Source organism: Opisthocomus hoazin, chromosome 21, assembly GCF_030867145.1.
Source record: "Opisthocomus hoazin isolate bOpiHoa1 chromosome 21, bOpiHoa1.hap1, whole genome shotgun sequence".
Classification (NCBI taxonomy): domain Eukaryota; kingdom Metazoa; phylum Chordata; class Aves; order Opisthocomiformes; family Opisthocomidae; genus Opisthocomus; species Opisthocomus hoazin.
The window spans coordinates 2428930-2453981 of NC_134434.1; the positions used below are offsets into that span (position 1 = coordinate 2428930).

The 25052-nt window shown below is 48.8% G+C and overlaps 1 protein-coding gene across 1 annotated transcript in view; it reads right to left on the minus strand.

Annotated features, from left to right (window-relative positions):
* Positions 1 to 1021: 1021 nt before the first annotated feature.
* The window catches only part of HID1 (HID1 domain containing), a 31931-nt gene continuing 7900 nt past the window's right edge, over positions 1022 to 25052 (minus strand). Inside the window, exons 2-19 of the mRNA XM_075441035.1 lie at positions 24701 to 24850; positions 22159 to 22329; positions 19304 to 19417; positions 16367 to 16473; positions 15738 to 15854; positions 14801 to 15023; positions 14347 to 14403; positions 14111 to 14251; positions 12843 to 12933; positions 12025 to 12176; positions 10672 to 10750; positions 9840 to 10004; positions 8426 to 8653; positions 7812 to 7945; positions 4621 to 4701; positions 4146 to 4237; positions 3659 to 3817; positions 1022 to 3195 (exon numbers count right to left, since the gene is read on the minus strand). Of these exons, the coding sequence (XP_075297150.1) occupies positions 3132 to 3195; positions 3659 to 3817; positions 4146 to 4237; positions 4621 to 4701; positions 7812 to 7945; positions 8426 to 8653; positions 9840 to 10004; positions 10672 to 10750; positions 12025 to 12176; positions 12843 to 12933; positions 14111 to 14251; positions 14347 to 14403; positions 14801 to 15023; positions 15738 to 15854; positions 16367 to 16473; positions 19304 to 19417; positions 22159 to 22329; positions 24701 to 24850 (2325 nt within the window). The 3' untranslated portion in view covers positions 1022 to 3131. The remainder of the gene's footprint in view (positions 3196 to 3658; positions 3818 to 4145; positions 4238 to 4620; positions 4702 to 7811; positions 7946 to 8425; positions 8654 to 9839; positions 10005 to 10671; positions 10751 to 12024; positions 12177 to 12842; positions 12934 to 14110; positions 14252 to 14346; positions 14404 to 14800; positions 15024 to 15737; positions 15855 to 16366; positions 16474 to 19303; positions 19418 to 22158; positions 22330 to 24700; positions 24851 to 25052) is intronic.

Below are 25052 nucleotides of genomic sequence, written 5' to 3' on the forward strand. Positions count from 1 at the left end.
GTAACAGATAAAACACTGTTGAAGCTACTGAGCCTCCAGTGAGCAGGTGCCTTTGGAGGTCTCCCACTGAGATATAAATAGTAAGTCACATACGTACTACACACAAGTAAGGACTGAAAACGAAGTCGGTTTGTGGTTTCTTGCTGGTAAACAGACGGACCACTTGAATGCATGGTCAGCACAAACAGAACGAAGCCCACCAGCTCCAACCCTTACACACAGCCACTGTAGATCAGGTAAGTGGTGAAGGCCCTCTGTGTCCTTCCCTAACAACCACCAGTTCTAACACTGCAGATGAAGTTAAGAAATCACACAACAGGCAACAGTAAAAGCAATCTTCCAGGGCAAAGAGAAATGTGGGGTCCAAGATTTCAGCCCTTTCACTTCGGAGGCTTCTAGTTCTACCTGACCCAAGCTCTGGACTAATTTGTGTCTACCTCCAGGAGGGGTAAAACCATGAACACAGAGTTTGCATGAGATTAAAAACTGCCTTCAGCTCCTTCACGAGACTGACAGCAGGGCTGGGCACAGTGATCTGAAAGCCTAGTGAGAAGCAAGGTAGCCATGACTCCTGAATCCGACACTGCCTGACATATCACTGGCCCACCTGCTCCTTTGTCATCTGCAGTCTCCTCCACCATCCTTTGTCATCTGCCATCCGTCAGTGGCTTCCAGAGCTCTCCTCCCAGGGCCAGGGTGCCTGTTTTATGGGTCTCAACTGCACAAAGGTTTCAGTACACGGTTCACAAAGTCAGAAGATATGATCCCATTTGATCTAGTTCGTTCTCTGTACCCTTTGAGGCAGTTACCTTGGATGGTGTCTCATGCCATAAGCACAGAAATGGCCACAAATACACAGTTCAGGCTCATTTTCCAGAGTTCAATCTTCATTTCTGATTACAAAAAAAATCCGCACATTGAAGAGGAAGCCAGCACACAGTCTCCTAGTAGCACAAATCACTCCAGCACAAGACAAACAAGATTATAAACCTCTCGCTGGGAAAAAAAGTAAGCAACCAACTGCATGTTTCAGATAATCTTTATCTTTCTCTCTGTAAGTAAGCAAATAGTTTACAGTGCAAGTTGATTTCCACAGAACAAGGATCAGACTCCAAACACCAAGAAACAAACAAAAAAGTTTCCAGAGAAACTCACAAAGAAACAAAGCAGAAAAGAGAGGACGGAAGAGATCATGAGAACCAGCAGATCCATGAGAGGGCAGAGGCAAGCGCATGGGACACAGGATGCCCCATTCCAGCTGTGAGGTGCAAGTGCCATACAATCAGAGGCTGGCCCCACCGTATCACATTCTTATATACGAGAGAGATTCCAAGTAAAACAGAGACCTCACCCTGTTGACATCTGAACAGAGACAGGGTCAGAATGGGAGTAGTGCTAGATGGCAAGTGGGTTGGCGATCGGTGGTGGGTGAGGGAATAAACCTCTCTCTATTTCATGTATTTCTTATCTTTCAGAAAACCTTTATTTCAGCTTTCAACTGGCCTGGGACTCCAGTCCCCTTTCAGTGCCCAAAGGAGGAAACCACCTGACTACAAGCCAGCAGGAGCCAGCGGCACACCAGAGCAACGCTCTCTCTAGGACAGGGTGGTCATGTTGCTATCACTCTGGCTTCAGAACTTAGGCAAGGGTTACAAGACACAGAAACATGTGCCATAACTGTTCCCTTACTTAAACAGTTTCCATGGCATGATCTCACTGGTTCTAAACTGTGGCAAACAGCTCCTCAAACAGATCCTCCTGAGAGTCTGAATACCAGAGCACCAAGGACAGAGCTTAGGTAGCAAAGGAAAGGTCTTAGTTCATGACTGGAACCCTCACATTTCATTGCCTAAAGACCTAAAGGTCTAAGACAGCAGCCCCTCCCAGAAGAACACAAAATCTGACTCAAACCCCAGGATGTCTCCACCTACCAATGCACAACTCCATGCAGCTGAACCAAGCCAGCAACAGCAGGTCTCCCACCAATTCCAGTTCTGGCTTCCCAGACTTCACGTGCTTGGGACCCAATACATTCAAGATCTGATAACTTGGTCACTAGCAAAATGCCCTGACGAATTGAACTTTGCCTCAGCACTCTCCATTCCCTAGTGACATGGAGATGCTTTTCCTCCTACAACTTCCAAATTCCTCCTACAACTTCCCTGAGTGCCTCCCTCAATCTCCTGTCTTAGACAGTAGTGTGCAAAAGACCTTTCCACTCTCTGCATTGCATCAGCCTCCAGGCAAAGATGGAAGGATATGGTTCCTTTCAAACCCAGGTGACGCTGTCCTTTCAGTCAATGGGATAAGACTAAGAGAATTTAACAGTCACAGCTCTTCTCCTTGCTCTCACTGAGCCAGTCCCTTCCTCCCTGTGTGCTCACATGAATTAAGTAGGGCCTTCCAACGTGACACACACTCCACTGCTATGGCCCACCGTGAAGGACAGGCTGCTGGGCCTGGAACCCAAAATAAATCTTCTCACTCCACACCAAAGCACCAGCTACTGCAAAACTTCTTAAGCAGCTTTCCAGGAAAGGAACAGATTCAGAACTGAGACACAAAGTTTTCCTTCAGCAACTTCTCCTTTCGTTTGGATGGGAAAGACTTCCCTACCAACATGCAGCTGAGACACCAGGGAGACACCTGCAGCCAGAAGGGATGCCCCGGAAACTTTACGGAGCCACTTGACGGTAACTGCAGTTTCCAAACCCCATCTCCTGCAGGAATAGCAGCTTCTCCCTTGCACCTGATTTACAGCTAGTCTTTTTCAATCAAATGCTGACTCGATCACGGCAAGGACAGGGTCAGATTGGTTTCCAAACCACATCCAGGAGCAAAAGAGTAACAGAAGAGCTAAGAACGGTCTGATTTCTAGTGCAACCACAATGGACAATCCCTTAGACATCTTTCACTCAAGGTTGATGGTGAAGGGTGAGGGAAGAGAAGTGAGCTGGGGGGAGGGATGTCCAAGCAGGTCCCAATTAAAGCTTCAAATGACAGGGAGGTAAATGAAGTGATTGTCCTTTTGGTCTCTCAGCTGGATGTGAAACGCAGGAATAGCTGTGAGGAAGCAGCACACAGCAGTCCTTAGATCCAGTGTATTTCTCTTAGAAGAGGTAAGTGCTCTCTTAGACCCGCTGAATTTCAAACAGCTTCACATCTGTGTCATACCAGATTGGGGGATCCACATTCCTGAGAGGGAAAGACAAGAGACACTTTACTCTCTGCGGCCAGGCACATGGAATTCAAATCTCACAGCCAAGATTACAGGACCTGGCTACACACAACGCCTTCAACTTTGCAAAAGAGGAAATCACTGGTTGAGAGACAATGGGCCTTAAAGGGACCATGATATCTACAGCATCACACAAAGCCAGAGTTTTGCATGAAATCTCTGAGCCATCCCCTCTAAAAAGCAGCAGGGAACAGAAAAGCTGCCAGTTCCTAAACAAGCAGTAGTCCCAAAGAGCTCCCTTCACGTCACCTGCTCAAAGTTTCAGAGCAGCTGATTCACCCTAGTCTCTTCCAAGCAAACAACATTTTTACACCCTGTAAATATGAGACAACTGAGAGCTGGCCAAGTGCACACAATTCTCTCTACAGGAGCCCCAAAAGTTTGAAAAAGACCAAGTTAGACTGCACCCAGCTGGTTTACCTCAAATAAATAACTCCCCACATGTAGGTCCGGAACCACATGGCAGTGCCCGAGTTAGCCTGGTACTTGCGAATGAGGATGGGGTGAGGGACAGGTAGCAGCCCCACCAGTGTGCCATGCTGCAAGAACTTGAGGATCTCCGATTCATCAGTGAGACCCCTGCAAAAGGACAGATCAGGAACATCCTTAGCAAGTCCCATAGACACCTCCAAGACTTCTGCAGCACAAAGTATGAGTCTAAACAAATGCAGACCGGCGATTGCAGCCACCAAGAACACACACTCTCTCCATCGAAAAAGAGTTGAGAAGGAATCAGACAAACAAGAAGCCTGGCAAGCAAAATAACATCTTCTCTGCTGAGACTGTGATGCTTTCCATTATACTTTACCAGGTTTCCCCTAGAGGCCCTCCAAATTCATCGACCTCTGCCAACCTCACAGAGCTCTTTACTTGATGCACAGCCCTTTCTCTCCAGAAATGTACTTACTTGTCAATGCAGATCTTCTCCACCTGAGGGACCAGCACCTGTAAGAGCCGCATGATTGTCTGCAGGGGAAGCTTTGACTTCCAAGACATCACCTGTAAGTAGGAAAGCCCACAGGGAAATCAGTGCACTGCATTAGTGGTTTTACTACAGTTATCTCCACTATCTCTGCAACAAATGAGGTTTACAAAAATCACAAAGGTGGTGGACGAACTGAGTGCACAACAGCAATACAATAAATCCCGAAGCACTAGAATTATGAAACACTCAACAAAACTAGCAGGACGTTGGTTTAAAACAGGTAAAACAAAATACTTCTTTGCAGATGGTAGTAACTTCTGGAGCTTTGACTGCAAGTCAGACATTCTCCAGGAGGAAATGCTCCTCTGGGGGAGTCTCCGCTGGAGCGGGGTGGGGGTGGCATTTCTGCCACAGTTCTTGTCCTCATTATTTATTTCCTCCGCCCAGGTTCCCTTACCCAGTCAGGAGTTGGTGTCCACTGTCCACTGGAGGATGCACTAGAGAGACGCCTTCGATCCCCTCGGGGATGTGATGCCTCCTATCAATAAACACTGTTTTTAAAAAAACAACCAACCAACCAAAAGAAAATCACACTTAAGAGCAAGAAATACAATCCATTTTCTGCTGACTTTCACTCCAACTTTTCTGGAGCACTGCTGGGACAGACAGCTCAGCCTGTCCCTAGAACAGATCACATCCACCAGACCTTCCTTCAGCAAAACCATATGCTTTGACCCAGTGAGTAGCAATACTTGATGGGGTTAAGTTGTAGGACCCTGTGGCAAGGTCACAACCTCAGTCACCGCTGCTGACACTCTGTTGGAACAATCCCAAACAGTGGGAGAGTTAAAACAGGACAGGGAAATGACTGCTGAAGCATGCTTCTTTCTTTTCGCACAGAGAACAAACAACTAAAGGCCACAGCTTTTCAGACCTCTGTCTACTGAGTATCTCTGGGATTTTTGTTGCCCATCCTGGAATATCTTAAAAGAGTGTTTTTCCAAGGGTGGGCTCTCAGCAACTCCTACTTAACAACCCCTGCCCCCTAAGGAACAATACACTCACACCTCCAAACACAAACACCATCGCTGTCACTTTTTGAAAAGCTCTGGTCAAAAGCCCAAGACTCAATTCTCTTACTGTTCTTCTCGCCATCGTGCTATTTTTGTTTATCTTACACAGAACACATTACTACCACCCTGGCTTTCCAGGTCTGCCAAGGAAAGATCCAAATATTCACGGTGGGAAGGAAGGAAATAAGCCTCTAAAATCACTATTGACTTTTGCATGGGGTAAAAATACAAAATTTCCTTTTGCAATGCACCCTGACCATTCATTACTACAGCCTATAGCTTTTGTGTCTACAAAACAAACGGGAACACTTCCTTCCAACAGCCATCCTGCACTTCCACGTGCGTGGACTCGTTCACACGTCACCTTCGCAACCAGAAACAGCAGGCAAGAGGCAGCCCTGTGCTGCAAGCCACTGCAAGGTGACAGTGCTGTACCAGTCCGTTTCTGACTGGCTAACAGCTCAAGCCAGCTGCTGGACACAGAGATGCAATGACCCAAGATTGTGTTTCATGGCCTGCTGGAAGAACAAAATCTTTCTTCTGTAAATTGTCAGCAAATATATCCCTTAATGACAACATAATTAATTGTGTGCTTAAGGCATCTTGCTGATCATGGACCTTTATCTGGTACCAGAGAAGGCCAGGAAGGGTAAGTAAAACTGGTCCTAGGATATTCGGGAATTCTGTTCATTCTGGTTTATTCAAAGCCTAAACAGCAATGTTACTTTGCAATGTTTGCAGCTATGACCTTATCATTCAGCCTGTTCAGCTTCAGCGCCATGTCCTCATCAAGCTTCTAAAAATAAAATTAATAAAAACATAAAACACTCTTGATTTCTTCAGATAACCCTACCCTCTTCCTCTTTCCTCCTCACTCTCCCACAGCCCTTGCCCCCTCACAACTGCCATCCAAACGCTGGCAGCCAGCTGACACGTTTAGAAGAGATAAGATGGAATTACATTGAAATATGGAGGCTGTTGAACATTTCACGAGACACTTTTGAAATGGTTATGACTGATATGGGGAGAACATTACAACAGATAAAGGAAGGAAATTAAAATCAGTCATAAGGGTGGGTAACCTAAAATTTATCCAGTACCTCTTATTCATTTATCTTAACTCAGTAGGTTGGAATCAAGTTGGAGCACAGAAAGAAAACAACGTTCAGTGAGTCTGAAACACCACAATCCCTGGAAACAGCTGTGCACCACCTGAAGCGGCACGCGATAGCAGTGATGGTTCTCCCCACAGCATATCCCACACCCACTGCTTTACTGCCCTTCACCTCCCATCTGCTTTTTGGTTCCCACCCCACAAACATTCAGATGTGCAACCAGCACTGCTGGAGCCAGGTGGGACAGCTAATGGGCAACTGTCTGAGACCAAAAGCCCACACACATAAGCAGAACAAGCGGAGAGGGTCAGGACATAAGGGTAGAGTATAGGAGTCTTCAGCCTGCTCTGCTAGATTGCAATGCCTTTGCAAACATCCCCCATTTGCACCCCAATTCTGCAGTACTGGCTCAGCCAAAAGCACCTAGAGAGCAAAACAGACTCAAGGATTCTTGTAGCACCACCACAATCCATAGGAGCCCATGATAAAAATGTATCATCCCATCCCAACTCATCGCCTCCTGCCCAGTTTGCTCCACACCTGTGAGAGCTACTGTGTCAATTTGGCCACTCCAGATAAAAGTAAGAGAGGAAAAGCTGAGAAAGTTATGCCTTTCACCATGGGGCAACCACGCCTCCCTGTGTGAAGGGATGCAATGTTCTCACTGCAATGAAATGGTTCAGTGGACAGTAAATGCTCAGGCAGAGAACAAGGCAGCACTAGGTGTATAAATGTGGCCTTGCTGAAGGAGGAGAGGATGTGCAGAAAAAGCCTTGTAACACACTTCCCACAAGACAGCCTGGAGGTTTTTGCTGCTGGACAGGAAAGGACATGGACTGAGGAGTTAGAGAGCAGTAAGAGACTGCTGCTCAACTGAATTTGGAAGATAGCCGTTTTTATAGCTCTTGATGGGGAAAACTAGCAAATGCCAGAAGGCTGACATTGCCACCACAGCCTAGGAGGCCAGCACAGCCTTGATTCACAGACTGCAAAGCATGGCCAAGCAGCCGCCGCTCTGAGGGGAGCATCTCAGCCAAGCCCCCATGGGAACGCATCTTTCACAACACCAGCTAGCCAGAAGATTCTGGTAGAGCTCTGCATCCCAGAAAGGAGGGAGAGGAAAAAGCAGCAGCGGTTAGAACTTGAGTTGAAAGGCTCTGGATCAGGAATACATCCCTTTGCAATTACGCACTTGCTGCTCTATCAGTAGCTTTCAAGGTGGAGAAAGCTCACTCCTCTAGTGTCCTAGCTCTTGTGTCACTAGCACAAACATGAAACACCCAAGATGATGCAACAGTACTTCTAAACCACAGCGTTTTCCAGCCCAGCATCTGTGCATACTGCCTCCAATACATGCCTTTCTTCAGCGGGCCAACCAGACTTCTCCCAAAGCCCCCAATTTTAGTTCATGTCACACCAAGCCCCAGACCTTCCCTACACACCAGAACGCCTGGCCTTACCCCGCTCCAGGGCTCCCCATCGCTCACAGCCGAGGGTGGGTTACCCTCTGGTGTAGGCTGTGAAGACTCGGGCTCCAGTGAACGCATGGTCCCATCCTCCGATACCTGTGACTTCTCTGTGAGCTTGTCAATTCCTGTGTTCAGAAAAGAAAAAGCTCGGAAACACATGTGAGTTAAATACACTTCAGAGCAGGGGGTCCTTCTCTGCCCTACCACGCACAGACCCTATGCATCTAAACGTTCTCCTTTCACCAGGAGAAGCAATATCTAGCCTTGATCTCATCACACCAAAGGAGTTAATTTGTCTCTAGTAACATGCTCCCTCATGTAAGAGGCACACAGGTTCACATGGATATAGTTAAACTGAGGCAAAAGGTCAAGATTAGGACAAACGGCCACGTGGACGCTCGGTCTGAGAGGCGACAAACTCAAGGCAGTTTACTTTGACTTGTTTGTGATCAGCTTGGGCAAACTGATCTGAAACTGAGAGGCAGTAAGTTATTCACAGATGTAAACTCCTAATCTCTCCCACACCCAGTGAAAGGGCGAGTCTATACCATATCTCAAAGGGAAAACAAACCTCTCTCCTGTTACAAAGGTAAACTAAAGCTGACCTGGAGTAGCCACCAAACTCGTCTTCAGCGTCCCTGGTTCAGCAGGGGCAGCAGGACGTGACCCTTCCATGGAGACCCCGTCCTGGGAGTTGGTGCGAGAAATAGGCTCAGGAGTTTTCTTCTTGCGCTGCAGACCTTTCTGGATGGACTGGGAGTCTGTGGGTAAGTTGGCCAGCTGGTGAAATACATTCCGCTTGCGGATAACAGCGTAGACCAAATTTGAGTTCCCTGGGAATCACAGCAACAAAATGAACAGAGAAGTAAGACTCAAAGAGCTCTGCCAATACAGTACAGCTCGCTGGGTACACGATTGTGGAGACCCCCAAGCTCAGAGAACGACGCTCCCACCCACAAAGGCAATGGCACAAGGACGAGCAAGCAGAGTTCAGTATCCTCTTATCCATTACAAAGCAGTACAGGAAATTCAGTGAAATCCTTCCTAGTCTGGAAGGTACACAAGAAAAGGCTTAGAGGCTGACATTCAAACAATTGAGAAGGAAAAGGACAGTTTAAACCACATACTAGCACCTGTTTTGGAGGAAAAGGTTGTTAGCCAAGATTCAACAACTGTCCATCTTCAAAAGAGCTCACAAAACAAATCAGGGGCATTCCATTTGAGGAGGAACAGGCTTGACATAGGAAAGCCAAAAGGTCAGAATTCTTACTGTCTGCAAGGTGCCAAAGAACAGAATGACACAATCCCCTAAGACAAAGTACAAATCACGGCCACAAAGGCTGTTTTAGGATCTGGCAACCACCACTTGCTGGATACCCATTAGGGAAGCAAAATGGCCACTCATGATTTGCAGTTTTAAAGCAAAACATCAAATTTTGAGCAGGGAGAAATAAGAGCTCCCAACAGGTTAAGGGACCTCACTCTACTACTTCCTTGAGGTAAGCGACTGTCATGCTTTTAAAAGGGAAAGGATAAGGCATTTCCTGGAAAGGCAGCACGTTCTTGAACTTTATTTGGATGGGGCTGTTTGGTCTTCAGCTCCAGTAACCTGCCAGAGCCGAACTCAGAGGCACTTTTAAATGTTTAAGTAGATGGAAGTTGTTTTGTGCCCTCACCTACATTGCTGAGCAACTGTGAAACAGCATCCAGCCAGACACAAGCGTTACGCACTTTCTCTTCTTCTTCCCCTCTACCAACCTCATCTTCTGGTCTGCAGGAGGCCAAGTTTATGCTGTTCATAGCTGCCATCTCATTTTTGCTCTAATCCAGCCTGTCTTGGTCAGGACCCAACACTGATTATCTACTCACCAACTTCTCAGTCCTAGGCAAGTCTCCATGTAGTTGGCTTCTACACTTCTCCCCTTCTCTCATCTGTTCAGACTTTCTCTGAACTTCCATCTCATGTTCTCTTGGACTAAACTAGTGCAAGCCCACTAAATACAGCAGTCGGTATCTTACCATCAAACTGGTACTGAATGATGTTGTTGAAAACTTCCAGCAAGAAGAAAACAAGATGATGGTTCTGGACAGCAGAGAACAGGAACCAGGTGGTGGAAAAAGCCTCCAGGAGATGCAGTAACTTGTTAGCAGCCACCATGGAGAGAGACTTCAGGTACGGAGACACTGTGGAAGGCAAACAAATGAAAACTGGAGAAAGAACCAAGGTGTATTTATTCACATAAATGCACCACTAAAAAAGTTGCTCTTACCACCTTCCCACCCTGCACTTCTGGGAAAGCCTCATGGAACAGCTGAGCCCAACAGGGGTCCACAGAAACACTTCCAAATATAAAAGTAGTTAAAACAGAGCTATTGCCTAGTAAAAGCAGGCATATCTGCTTTTAGAGGGTTTTGTGCAGTTTTGTGCTAGTAACACCACCTCCGGCGTGCCTCCTGAAGAGCTTACACAGCTGGAGCCACCTGGATGCTCACTGAGCCCAAGGGAAGCCACTGCCACCGTGTGGAGGTGGCACTCCCTGCTGGAGAGGGACAGCTCTGCCACCACCCTCACCAGGCCTTCTGGCAAATGCCTTTCTGCCCGCTCAGAAGGGCCTCCAGGCACTCTGCTCTCCCACCCTCTGCCCCATCTGAGCCCAGGCAATAACCCTGCAGGCAGGGCTGATCTGCAGCAGGCATCTCCAGCACGGACCAGAAAGGATCGGTTTCCAGCAGCAGTCTCTGATGCTGATCAGTACTAGGGGGCACAGGTAGAAGTGCAGGGAGAGGGGAGCAAGAGCAGCCAGACCCATCCCCGCTGCGGGTCGTGGGTTCACACCAGCACAGCACTTACCGTTCACAACTATGGTGAGCAGGCAGTCAAAGAGAGGCTGCAGCCGCTGATGCCCGCTGGTTATGATCTTGTGAAAGACCTATGGTAAGGAAGGAGTTCTTGAGCAAGGTGGTACCTTACTGACAACACCCCCTCAACCAAAACCGATGCCACCCCCACACTAATCGCTTGCTGACACCATTCCTTCCTGGGCAGGGCCCTGCACACTCCAGAACTGCACAGGTGAGGAAGGCTCCTCTCACTGCAGGCTTGCGCTCCAGGAGTAAGAGCTTTCATTTACAAGGAATCCTTTGGGGACATGATTAGGGCTCTACAACACTGCAAACAAAACTGACTGCGAACTGTTCCAAAACGCACAGACAGCCCGAGACAAAAAATAAACCACCAGAAAATAAAAAACATCTTCAACTCCAACAGATTTTGACTCTGAACCCTGATGATACCTGCTTGAAATGCCACAGAACTAATCATTTCACATTTGATTTTAGTGCCAACTTCTAACTCAAGTATTTTTCCTGCTTTTCTTAACTATACCCTCAGACATGGAAAGACTCAGCTGCCTCGCAGCCAGTTTAGACATTCCCATTCTTGGCCTTCCCACCTCTAGCTAGCAGGCCTGTAGAGAATACCTGCAGCATAGTGAAAATACAGAGATGATCTAAAGGTAATCGACTGTAATAGCAAAACACACAGCGTCAAGAACAGTTCTGGTGGGCACATTTCTTCCTACTCCTCGTAATGGGAATCTCCTTTTGGAGGTTTATCAGAAGCTGCTGACAGATTCTTCTCTGGCAAACAAGCACTACCATGACAGGAGGGTAACCCGAGGCTGGCACTGCAAAACACACAGCTGGCTGTAGGCAGTATTATGGCCCTCAGGACTACAGACTGAAAGATGCACGAAATCTTGCAGCAACCCAAAGCTGTAGGGTTGAGCTTGGTATCACTGGTGTTCCCGTTATGACAGACGTGCTCCACACAACTCTGGTTACTTGGGACAGAGCCAGCAATGCAGTCAGATCTCCTGCCTTCCCCACCTGCAATCAAGTCTGGCAGAGACCATGCACCCGCCCCGCTCATGCCAGTCCCAGAGTCCTGTAGACACCAGTCCAGCACCATCCAGGATCCTGTTCTTTGGGATCATCTCATGCAGATGCACCCTGCCAGACACATCACCTCAGGTTAACAGCGTGCAAAGACCCCACCAGTGCTTGGATGCATCCCACACACTTTCTAGCTACTCAGTGGGCTGGAAATGTAGAAAGGATGAAGGAATAAAGAAGGACAATTATTTGTGGAGGTATGAAAGAGGAGTTAAGAGGGACAGAAAAGAACTGCTGATGTTATACTCACTATGATGAGCAGATCTGCATGTGTCCCTGTGAAGACAGGGATGTCCATAGGCACTCGTACAGAATACGGCTTGTTCAGTCGAACCCCAAAGTTACGCTCCCCACTGAGAAGCAGGAGGATAAAAACCCCAATGTGCATCAAGCCCACTCGTGCTGCAGAGAGGAAAAAAAAAACAAAAAACAAACAAAAAACCACACATCACAGTGAGGCCAGTGGACTCTTGAAGACAGAAGGGCAGTAAGGAGGCATAAGAAACACCCTGGAACTGAAAGAAAAGCTGCACAGACCAGACCATCCTGGTAAGGGACATCCCACTCAGAGCTCCCCCCATTTCCACTACCAGTGGCCTTCCCAAGCACATCTGTGGGGCCAGTACAATGTTGCATCTTGAACAGATCATGCTTTTCTTCATTATGTTCTTGATGTAAACCCATCAGTGTAGTAAGAAAGATCTGACTACTACTTTCCACTGCCTAGTGATGAAGTTATGCCCGATTTATACCCAATGCAAGAGCAGATTGCTCATTTCTCCCTCTTCATAGGATCAGAGACACAGTGGACATAAGGACTCAAAATGAGTAAACACATGCTAAGGATTTCCCTTCTCTGTGTTGTGGTATAGACCATGCCCTGCTTCTAGTCTGCTACAAACATTAACACCCAGTTAACTGAACCACTCTGCTCCATGCCTGCAGAAGGCTACAAACACGCACTCGAGATGCTATCGCATCTCCGTGGCAGGGAGGAAGCATCTTAAAAACATTCTAGCTCAACTGTTGAGCACAGATCATCCCCAATATTGAAAATAACCAACTTACACTGGTCTGCTCTGGCATCATTGAGAAAATACAAGATTGGGACAAGGATGTCCAGAACATCGCTGCTCTTCAGCACAAAGAAGAGGAATTTCTGGAAGAAAGGGGAGGATTTCAGACAATCACAAGCACATTTGGCTCTCTGCGCCATCCGCAGGACTTAGGCCAGGTAGCCTGTCCTGGTTTTGGTTAAAACAGAACCGATTCTCTTTTAGTGAGTCTTCCTTACAGCTAAGTTCTTCTCAGTAACTGCATTTTTCTGAAGCTGGCTGCATACCTTACAGACACTGTCTGCTCCAAAGCTGATAACACCTAATGTTTATAGTTACACTGAGCTAACGGTAGGAAAGGAATGCAGAAAAAGGCCCCTGTTTATAATTATCACCATGGCAGCCAAGGTCACCGACAGATCTCTCGGGTCCTGCAAGTGAGCAGGCGGAAGGGGTCGTACGTGCAGGGAGGGGCGGACAGACAGGTGACCCGATACTGACAGACGAGGTGTTCCATGCCATGCACGTCATACTCAGTTTAAAGCTGGGGGATCACGAGGGTCTCGCTCTCTTTGTCCATGGCCGCCTTCTGAAGAGGACCCTGCTCGTTGTTCTACCTGCAATCCTGAGCCAGATTCCTATCCGTGCACCCCTGAGTCCAGTTCCTGCCCGCTGCCGAGTCCAGTCTTGGAATTCCTGGTGCTGCCCGGACGCCAGCACCTGGCACCCAACTCCAGGAAACTCTGTGTGGGTTTTGTATATTTTACATTATTTCTCTTATTATTATTACTATTATTAGTATTATTAGTCTTACTACTAAAACTTTTTATATTCTATTTGTAAGTCTCTCTCCCTTTTCTTCCTTTTCCTTTCCTCTGGTGGGAGGGTGGGGGTTAATAGAGAGCGTCTGTCACTCAGTTTATGGACGCCCTGCTTTAAACCATGACATAGCCTCAAGCTAACTGGTCCCTCAAGAACATCAGAAAGGCTGGTGTATGCACCAGCTCTTCAACTCCAGTGTTATTTGTGGAGTTATAACACCTGCTCCTGCATTTACCTCAAGTGCTGACCTTCAGGAGCTGCAGCCTCTCTCACAAGCTCTTCCTGGAGCCAGACCCAACCAGTCTGCCCAGCAGGGAGTGGTGCTGCCGACCAGAGTACCAGAGCCACTGCTAATCACCTGCCCACAGCCCTTCACCAGGGCTCGGTCCGGCCAGAGCCACACCAGGCTCTCAGCAACAGCCAAGGTGCAGCAAAGCTCAACAAGAAGCAGATATACACCTTGTTGAAGTCACAGAGTTTCCAGAAGAGGACAAGGAGTTCCTGATGGAATTGGATCTTCTTGGCAGAGTTTGGCAGGTAGGTCTGGACCAGCGGGTTTGATAACAAGCGGGCCACTCCTTTCAGGATGAACTGGAAATCCTGCCGACAGATCAGGAAGGAGACCGTGGTGGGCCAGGGCCGATGCAATCAGCATGAAATCAGACAGGAAACAGTTCAGGACAGGAGCACGTTACCTCCTCTCGGTGTATTCTTGAGAGGTAATTCACAAACAGATTGTCTGGTCCGGGAGGCTGCATTCAAAGACAAGGAGTGAAATGCTTACTGGCAACAAGGTTTACTCAGGAAGTCAAAGTGTAACCACTGGCTCTGGGGACTAATGGCTCTCATTTCAGCTTTCCCCTCTGGTCCAGTTTTAAATGCTAGGAGACAGAGCACCCCACAGAACAGTAAAGTCAGGGGCTTTTCTCTTACATGCTCCTGATCCAAGTCAGTGACCAAAACCTAGTGATTTGGTCATCTACAGCTGTTTAGAGACCTGCAGGAAAGAAGCAGGACTGGGCCAGAGATGGCAGACTGCAAGGAGAGGAGCGGTGCTGGACCCTGCAGGTTAACATTCAATGCAAGCTGGTGTAAGAGGACCACAGGGAGTTCAGCAGAGCAGCAAACACAGATCCCAGTGTTACTCACATCCACATCATCCATGGCCGTGCCAGTGGTCGTGCCATCCACAGTGGGACTTGAACTGGTGGAGCTGTCATAGTCCAAAGTGACAATCAGCACCTGGGCTGCCTCCTCTACTAGGGGCTCGCGGTAGTCCGAGAAAAGCAGGTGATTGTAAGGGATCCCATAACCCACCGGGTCGTAGGCACAGACGACGTTCAGGAGCGAGGTAAAGAGTGGGAGCGCGTGTCTGGGGAGGAGAAAACATTCTCTGAAGGCAAAAGCAGGAAGCAAAAGATGCTGCCTTGGAGAGGGACAGGCATCTCTCTCCCCAGGAGCCTGGGGTCATGACAAAACACTAGCACCTTCTCTAAGCTATAACAGCGGCCCATGACTGAGCAGCCCAGAGACAAGAGCTGACATGCCAGCTCCCAGCTGGTCTCCTGGACTACAGCTGTGAGGCAAGGGGAAGGCGACAAGGGCTGCGTGGCCTCCCGGAGGAATCCTGTGCAGCAATGTGAAAAGGGGGAGATGTCTGCAAAGCTCTCTAGACTCTGGAAAGACTTAACCGTCTGCCTTCAGCCAGGACTGTGCTCCCCCAGGTGCCTGTCACCTGAGGGCCCCGTGAGACACTGTCACTAGAGGGCAGCACGCCCTCGCCACAGACCGCCCACCGCAGGGCCACGCCGCCAGCCCACCGGGGAACAGATCTGCCTTCTCCTGCGGGACAGGGATCAGTCCTGCATCACGCTCCAGTAAGCACCACCCTCAGTTTCTCCTTTTGCTGCTGAGGAACAATTCTCACTAAGCAGAGATGCTAATTGGGCATACGCAAGACAAGGACAAAGAAAAAAGGGCAACACCCCTAGCAAGTCCTATGGTCTCCCATCACCAACATGCTCCATGGAAGAGATCTGCAGGTATTTCTCCCCGTGGCACCCAGTCCCCCATCCTTCACCCTCACCTGTTCTCCGTGGAGCAGAAGAACTGCACCCAGGGGTTGGCATTGCTGCTGTCCGAGGATGGAGGCAGATACATGGCCTCAGAGAAACAGGTCAGCAGCAGCTTAAGCAGCTCTGTCCTGAAAGAAGGGAAGAAGCAGCCAAGGCTTGGAGCCATTCGGGAGCAGGGACTGGGCACAGGAGGCACAATCACCACAACAACACAGGAGGAAGGCTCAGTCCTATCTAGAAGGTCCTCCCCACAGAGAACTAGTCCCATTTAACTTCCTAAGCAACAATGCTGTCAGTGGCACAAAGCTCAGCAGAATTGCTGCCTTATGAAAGAGAAATACAGTACAAAGCTCCTAGGCATTTTCAAAGCAGCAATGTTTTGCCAGTTCCTGTTCCAGACACTCCAACCCCTATATCATACTACAAAGAGCTATTCAACAGACAACTGTTGGGTTTTTTTTCCTGTACTCTGTATTGCCAGTCCTGTTAGCTCACAAAGGAGCAAGGAGAAAGCCTCTTTGGAATCACAGGTACCCAAGGAGGCAAGAAGAGCCCACCTGCCCTAGAATCCCCTCTCCTGAGCCCAGTCTCTTTCCGTTCTGCTTTTGCAGACCCTCTTTGCTTTTGCAGACCCTCTTACCTATTCAAGTCATGGATGTAGTTGGGTGGTGGAGAATGAGCGAAGCCCACTCCTGCCTCCCAGATGTACTCACAGCTGTCGATGGAGTGGATATCTTCTGCTGAGTCCTGTGGGGAGAAATAAGAGGTTGGACCACAGAAGGCAAGAGCAAGAGTTAACAGGCTTCTGGTATCCGAGGCAGTTCAGCCGCTCTCTTTAGCAATAGCAAAGAAACCAGCAGAGAAGCATCCAGACACTCAGAGTGTATATGAAGGGAGGACCCCTGACAGAGGGCCTCTCATCTTCAGCAGGTACTGAGTATGATGTAGAATGAACCCTTCCTCTAGCATGCTAAGGTGAAATGCCAGCCATCTCCACTGGGAAGGGTCACCCAATGCCAAAGGATCCAAAATACATTATGTCCTCGTTACTGGATGCATCACCATCGCCTCTCCTTTCCTCTGCATCTCACAGAACACAGCCCAGGTCAGGGCTTTTCCTTCACACATCAACAGCACCACACAGGGGTTCAGTCCTGCTCAACCCTATCTCAGAGCACATCAGGCTGAGTCTACACCCATAATGGTGACCGGCAATGGCTGCACCCCATAGGCAGGAGAAGCAGCAAACTAACCCTCATTGATCATAAAAGCAGATATGGCTGTGACTTGCTTTTCAGAGGGTAAAGTAAGAAGGTAACTGCAAATACATTATTTCTCCTAGTCAGAACCCTCCCAGTCCCTTGACAGCTGCTGGCGTAGCTCCCAAACTCTTGCTTTGCAACCTGAGGAGATGAACCGCAGCGGCCTGCCCTCCTTCTTTGTCACAGTCAGTCAGGTCAGGGTTGAAGCAGCTTTGCAGAGACAAGCAGCCATTGGAAACCAGCTGTCAACTCTCCAAGAATGACCAGGAGCAAGGGCTCAGATGAATACGTTTGCATCAAGCGCACTTGGCACACTTTGGCTGTTTCTTTTCTGGGGTTTAATTAAGCAAATTCTACCACCTGCCTTTCTTCCTCTCTGCACTTCGGAAAAGCAGATCAGAGGACTGTTTCTAATTGCTCCAGGTTCCCACTGCATAATCTCCCTCCCCTTCTCCCTCCCACAAAGGCACTCATCTCAGGACAGCAGGGCTTGAGGGCAGCCAAGATGCACTTACCACCCCAACCACAACTCCCACCAAACCAGCACGTTGACAGCAGCTACTGCTCACACAGGAGCAACTGCAGCTTCCTCCACAGCTCAGGCTTTTCCTGCCTTGCTGTTCCACTCCTACAGATATGCTAGAGCTCACCTGTTGTTGGGTTTCTCGCTAAGCTCCTCAGAACAACCCTTGTTGAGACTGGAATACCCAAGACCTCCCTCCACAACCAAACCTTGAACATCTCCTGCCAGGCGCAGGCTTCACGGAAAGAAATGCAATTAAATCCACAAACCTGCTTCTACCTGTGTGGCTGAGCTGCAACACTAGGAGGAGACAGCACATTACTAGCCATCACTATAGCAGTTCCCCAGCCCTGAAAAAGTATGTGCTGATGTCTTCAAACACCTCAGCCTTTGCAAGTGATAAAACACATAGGTGCAGGCACTGCGCATGACAGAAGGATCCCCAATTTCTAGTCATAATTCCAGGGCTGACTTCAATAGGAAGGCAAACAGCAAAAGAGTATGGGTCACTCTGGGGTCTACTTTACCCATTCCCTCCCAGCTACTCTTCCTCTTTACTCAGTTCTGCTTCAGCAGCTATCCACCACAATCTGTATCTCTGGGACCATATGCTGTTCTGCCATGAACTAGAGGTGGTTGTACCCATCCCTCTGCTCTTAACCTGCAGTCAGACCCCAGAGCACAGAGAGGGAAGACAGCTAGGCAAAGACTACTGAAGCTTCAGGCAGCTAACAGCACGGAACATAAAGCGTTCATGATCTCACTGTCTAATTTAATTTGTCCAGAGCCCTGGAAAACCAGGCTGGCTGCTTCCAAGGAAGAAATCGCTGGTGCAGGACGGGGTTGCTCTCACATGAACAACTGCTGTCACCCGCACTTGTGCAATCCATCCCAAGTGACAGCACAAGACAAGTCCATCTCTTTCAGCCACACTCTCACTTACTCTTAGCATGTACCCACATGGCTCTGACCCAGCCTCACCCCTTCATCCTCAGGTGGCAGATTTTAACCATGTTTCTACTACCCAGAAACTTCAAGCAAGCAATTGATTACTCAGGTTTGCCAGGGAATTTTACAGCCATCAAATACACAGTGGTTTAGCATGTTGATTTTTAAGTTACTTCACAGCCACACCAAAAAGGAGGGCTGCCCACTTTTGCTTATAGACTGGACCTACAAGAAACACCACAACCATTGACAGGGAAAGAGGGAAGGAAGGAGATGCACCAGAATCTGTCCTTAGCACACCTGGTAGGAGATCCCTGCTTCAGGGAACTCCTCTGAAGGACAGCCACCAGAAAGATCAGAACACATTTGTCTTGGCTGCAATGATACAAAACGGAAGAGAAGGTGGAAAGACACAACAAAGCCCATCCACTCACTCAGATCACAGCACCTGCCATCAGGCAAACAGCTGCTTCCTGCCCCGGGCTGCACCAAATTTCCAGGGAAAGCACCAAGGGGCTAAAGGTCTCTGCTCTGATGGCAACAACAGAAGAGCGGTTGTTTGCCAGCAAACCACCTTTTCCTGAGGGGTGAGCTGTAGTGCGAGGTAAGTGCCAGCCACTCCCGCTGAGGCTCACCCAGCTGTCTCAGAACATCTGTTTTAGAAGGCACAAACCCCACACAGTGAAACCAGAGTGTTGATCAATATTAGTCACTGTGGCTTCAAGCTGAGCCACTCCATATCTTCCTGTCTGCAGGTTTGCAGGAAGCTGTTGGATTTTTCAGGCTACCATCCCACCATGCAGCTAATCTACCTGTATGCTGATAATCTCATGATTCAACTTACCACTGTGCTCCTCCGGTGGCTCTGCACAGTGAAATCGGGACAGAAGAGCAGATCTGCAACAGCAAGGAGCAACGACTCGGCCAGTGGCCGGGCATTTTCATCGTCTTCATCTCCCTAAAAACAAGAAATGTGGAAGAGTATTGTCAGCCCAGGGTTAGCACAGAGCACACAGTAACTAGTATAACACAGCAAGAGAAGATACACCCCACAAGAACATCCAGGGAGGCAAGCAGTTACAAAAGAACAATAGGGAGAAGCACACAAGCCCCAGCCAGCAGCAGAAAGAAATTCGCCCCTGGAAGGTGACAACTAAATAGGAACAAGATCTTTAACACCACCAAACCGAGCAGACAAAGGCCCAGAGATGTTGGGGAAACAGAAGAGTAGCACTGGACCTTGCAATGTGGAGATACTTGACTTACTGAAGACAAAAAGAAAGGGACCATTTACAGAGAAGAGGGTTTTACCCTCATGAAGGAGGGTGATTTGGATGTTGCACAGAGACACAATAGGAAGAGGCCAGCCAGCAGCAATAAGGTGTAAAACCCCTCAAAGTCCTGTGTGGGCTGCCCAGAACTGGAGGTGACAGAACCAGGAGAGGCCACGCCATGCCCAGCAAGGGGCCACCTCAGCCTGCCATGGCAGAGCAAGCGTGACAGCTGAGAGGATTTTGCCACCTCCAGCGTTCAAAGCAATCACTCGAATCATGCATGGCTACTCCTCTGCAGCCGTTGCCATGGGAAACCTTGCCGGATCCTGTCTGTCAAAGAGCATCCTGGATGGGAGTCTGCCCCACCACACACTGGTGCTGGAGCGAAAGGCAGGGAGCAGGAATGGCAGGCGCTTATCTGTCTCAGCCAGGTCTCTGTCAGCCCGCACACGACACACATCTCTTAAATCACAGCAGGCAGCTAACAGAGATAATTGCCTGTGTGACTCTGACGTCTGTCTCATAGACCCCGGATGTAAGGAGAGGCCCAGAGAGCATGGATTGAGCCAGCACAGCAAAGATGTTTTTACTTGGGCTCATAGTCGGAGATGAAATGACAAGCATTAGGGTCCAAGGGGTTTTCTTGTCCAAGAATGATCTTCACTAACATCACCTCAGCTGCCAGAAAGAAGTCCCTGCAGACTCTGGGTACCACTGCTTCCAAAACGGGTGACACATCAAACAGACAGACCTGTACATAATACAGACTCCCTTACAGAAGGGAGGCACTCATGCTCCAGAAGCTCTGCCATCCATCACCGCATCCTGAAGCAGGAGAATGATGATCACAGAGATATTTCCTAATAGTCCAGGCATACCACCATGTTCTGCTTCAGTTCCCAGAAAGAAATCAGCCTTCAGACAGCAAAGCCGTTGCCCCTAGATTGGACATGACCCCAGCTTCCCTGACATCTCAGAGCTTTATTGGTTGTTCCCTGACAGGCAGATCAACCAGTTTTCCAGCTGCTCTGCACATGGTTAAATGTTGGAGCACACTAAACCACAACAGCTCCACTGACATTCGGGAGGCACAACGCAGCAGGAGGGGTCCCCAACCCAGCACACATGCACTGGGCTGGATCACCTTGGGGTAACCCCCCCACTCTAAGGCTAAGAAACTCTCACTTGAGGTACTGAACAAGGTGGGAAAAAAAGTAGTAACTGGATCAGAGCACCAGGCACACCACATGTTCTTTCCCAAAACAAGATCCTCCACTGTTAAGCCTCTGCAACACTCCCTGACCCCTGCAGGGATGAAAGAATGGACAACACCCACCCTCCCAATCACACAGATCACATAACAGAGCAAGGCAAGCAAAGACTTCCCTTTCCACCACCCAGAACTTCCCCTTGAAGTGGCCTCAGGCGAAACAGATTAGAGGTGACAGGCAGAGATAGCGCAAGGTGTAAGGTTTGTACTGTGTCAACCACTACTGATCCTTTATCACCTTCCCCCAAAACACTGCAGTACACTTAACATTCAGGGGAAACCACACTCTTCAGCACAGCCACGCTGCCCTGCAGATTCAGAAACCAGTAGGAGAGTGCTCTCTATGCACAGAGCAGGTGGCTGCTGAGGGAGCAAGCAGGCAAATTCCTAACTCAACTGTGTTTTCAACACTACTTCTCCTATTTGCAGGAAATCCTAAAGTACTTTCACCCCATTCCTCCGAGAGGCACAGAAAAGCACTATTGTACCTGCTCTCCAGACAGAGAAATGTAGGGAGGTTCAAAGACTCCCCGAGGTTATACACATCACTGACAGAGCCAGAAACAGTACCTAATTCTTTAACCTTAATTCTTTAACCATTCTTTATCAGTTGTGGGCTTCACCTATCAGGCTAGGCCCCTGGTTAACACTGTATCACTCAGCTCACAAGCAGGGTATTGAGTCATGATGCCGAGAGCTTCTCTGGCACTATTTGCTTTAAATGTGACATTGTAAAGTTAATGGAAATGACTCCCTATTTCAGCTTCACTTGAATCTTAAATCAGCTTTAGCTAATGGAATAAGTCATTTCAGTTTAAGAAAGCCATACAGCCTTTAGTACTGCTCTCACGTTCATTTCAATTCACTGCTTCAGTTGTACCAGAGAAGCCTTCCCTCACATACCCGCTCTCTCCTACAGCTACACACCCAAGCGAAATATTCAGATGATGCAGCAACCTGTGCTAGACAAAGCAGCTAAGGGTGAGAGGAAGAGCAGCAAGAATCAAAGAAAGGAAAAGAATTTAGAAGGTGCCACCTAATTACTGACCAAATAGAAATAATTGCAACAAAGTTGCCCCCAAAACTATATAGGGTCTGCTCACTGCAGCCTCCCCTTCACCCTCCAGAAAGAAGAGTAAGCGCCAAGAGACAGACCCCTCCTCGGCCAGCCCCAGGGACAGTTGACCAGAAGAAACCCCTCCAGTCTGGGTCCTCGAAGATGTAAGGCAGGATACGTGTGAGGAGCCGGCAGCAGTTCAAGACGATTTGCCTCTCCTTCTCTGTGTGGCAGCCGCTCTCCGCTCCCTGCACCAGCTTCTCTACAGCCTGAAAGAAACAAAACCAAGGCAGGTAGCATTAGCCTGGACACAAGTTAGCAAGAGTTACGCAGGCCTGTCCTGCTGGTGACACACACAGCATTATAAGCTCATCTTGGAGCCCGTTTTCTCCAAGTTCAATGGTACAGGCACTGCTGCTGTTTGAAACACTACAGAAACAGGGTTAATTATCTTAAACAGACCTTCTCTGCTGTCCAACTGCAAGAGACCTCACACGCCAGGGCTAATCCATGCAGCACACGTGTTGTGCCACGTGAGACAGTGCACCACAGCACCAGAAGGCTCCTTCCAGCACTGCTCCATGACACCACACACTGCAAAGAGCAGATCAATTAATCAGCCGCATCAGGTACACAAGACGCAGGCAGAACCAAGGCAGCAGCACTGTGCTGGACGGCGTGAGGCGCTGGCAGGGGAAGACTGCACAGAAACACACAAAGTCTGACAGATCTGTATGTCCTGTTGTGATGACAGCAGGGACCTCTCCTGACTCAGGAGGTGGAAGCTAAGCTGCTGCCTGTGACCATTAAGTGTACAAATACAGACTCCAGCAGAGCCTGTCAAGGTCCTGCTGCAGAGAAAGGTGGTCCCTCAGGTTTCCCCCACTCACCCTGTGAATAGGACTGCTGCTCTGGAAAGAGCTTCTGGGCTGAGTCTCTGCAGCCCATCTGATCACTACTGGAACAGTCACACTGGGTTTTCAGAATAGGATGTGGGTCTTGCCAGGCAGCAACCACAGCCCCCACAGTCTGAGGTTTTACCCACAGACAGAAAAGGGCAGCTCCTTCCCCCAGCAGGTTCACCCACTTGTTCTTACTCCCTGATCCCAAGGGGAAACATGGGGGAAATGAAAGCCAAAACATTTGCCAAGGATTCACTTTGCTGCTTTTTAATTCATGAGGTCATGTGTCCCTGCTTATTTTCATAGCAGACTGTCTGGGTCACTGACTCTGCTAGCCTGCGTCATTGCCTTAATGGGTATTTAAATGCTGTTTGTGTAGTCTCGGTCTGTTCACACACTCCTCTACGACCGAGCTTAACTATTTTCTCAGGCTCATTTATGACTCTCTACAGTCTGAGTCTCCAGCCATGACTGCAAACGACATTTCAGCCATGCCGTTGTGCCCTCCACAAACATGCAACATTGCTCAGTCCAGTGGCACACTGCACAGGTCAGGGCCCTCAGCCTGGCAAAAGCACGGCAGGAGTCTGCAGGCTCCTCTGGAGCCGATATCCCAAGATCTAGGGCTCCTGGATAAACAGATCTGCAATGACCAGGTCCCCCAACACATCTGTTTCCAGTAGTGAGAACAGCCCATGTTTTAGTCTTGGTTTCAGGAGAAAGAGAACACAGAGTCAAAGGGGTCATGTGGTCTGTACAGGTCTTCTCAGCCCTTCTTGATTCCCATGCTGATGATTTCCAGAAGCCAGGAGACAGCACTAGGGAAGAACCACTCAATTCTTCCTCATTTTTGTATTCTTTCTCAACTATCCAATACAGGCATCTGTCTGAGGCACAATTCCCAGTCAGAGGTACCTTCAGTATGATTCAGTAGGTCTCATTCACATTTTGTAGAGCAGGAAAGAAAAACAGGATGGCAACAACCATTTAAAATTGGGAAAATGCCATTGCAAATGTTCCCAATACTACAAATTCAAGGCTACTCTTTGCATGGCTCAAATCAGGAGCATTATTAACACCTGCACTTTCCCAGGCAGAACAAAGCTCAGGCTGTTCCCTGAGCACCATCAGCTGTTGCTCACAAGCTTGACATTTTGCCAGACCTGGCAGAGTAGGAAAAGTGAGTCAATGTCCCTTGCGCTGCACATAAGGACGTGGCAACACCAGAAGCAGCATCAGGGACGTTCTGATGTCACAGCAGAAGGAAGAGAAGTCTTAAGATCCCCCTCAAACTTCATCCAGGCACTTTTACAGTGACAAACTCCACATCCCTCTGGGATCTAGGAGTTTGAAGCCAAACTGATGCACGGCAAGGAGCAACTAGATGCAGACAGGGCAGGAGATGTTTCAGCCTTGCCACAAGTACGAAGCCTTGGTACAAAGTCACCTAAGCAGGAAGCAGATTACATAGCAGGCAAGACCCAAGAGGGCAGGGCGAAACACAGGACGGGGACATGAGGAAAAAGGCTCCAACGTGAGCAAATGCCAGCTGTGGTCGGTGCTGAACCAAGAGAGGAAGGGCTGAGCTACCATCAGGAGAAGACAGGGACAAACAAGCACATCACTGGTACAAGGATATAATACGGTACCTGTCTGCCCTCGGGAGCCACAGGACTATTGATCCAGGGACACACCCCTACCAGCACAGCACCAAGGAAGAAGACAGCACCAACCTTACCTTGTAACACAAAGTCGCCAGGTTTGAAGGCGATTCTTCTCTCACTGCTCGGATCTCTGCAGCAGGTACAAGGGCAAAGACATCCTGCACTGAAGTGGCTGTGTCTGCCCAGAACTGGTCCCAAAAGGCATCATCTGTTGCCTCCACAGGCTGTGGAGAGACAAACACGGTTACAGACGAGCACTAACATTCTATGAGGCCCAAACATCAATAACTATGCCTGGCTGGGGGATGGAACCAGGCACAGAAAAGATTCAATAAAACATACACACACTGGTGTTGTAACTCAACCTCTGTTACCAGGGCTTTGGCCAATGTGATCTCTCTCAGCAAGGGGGTGAGCAGCCAGACA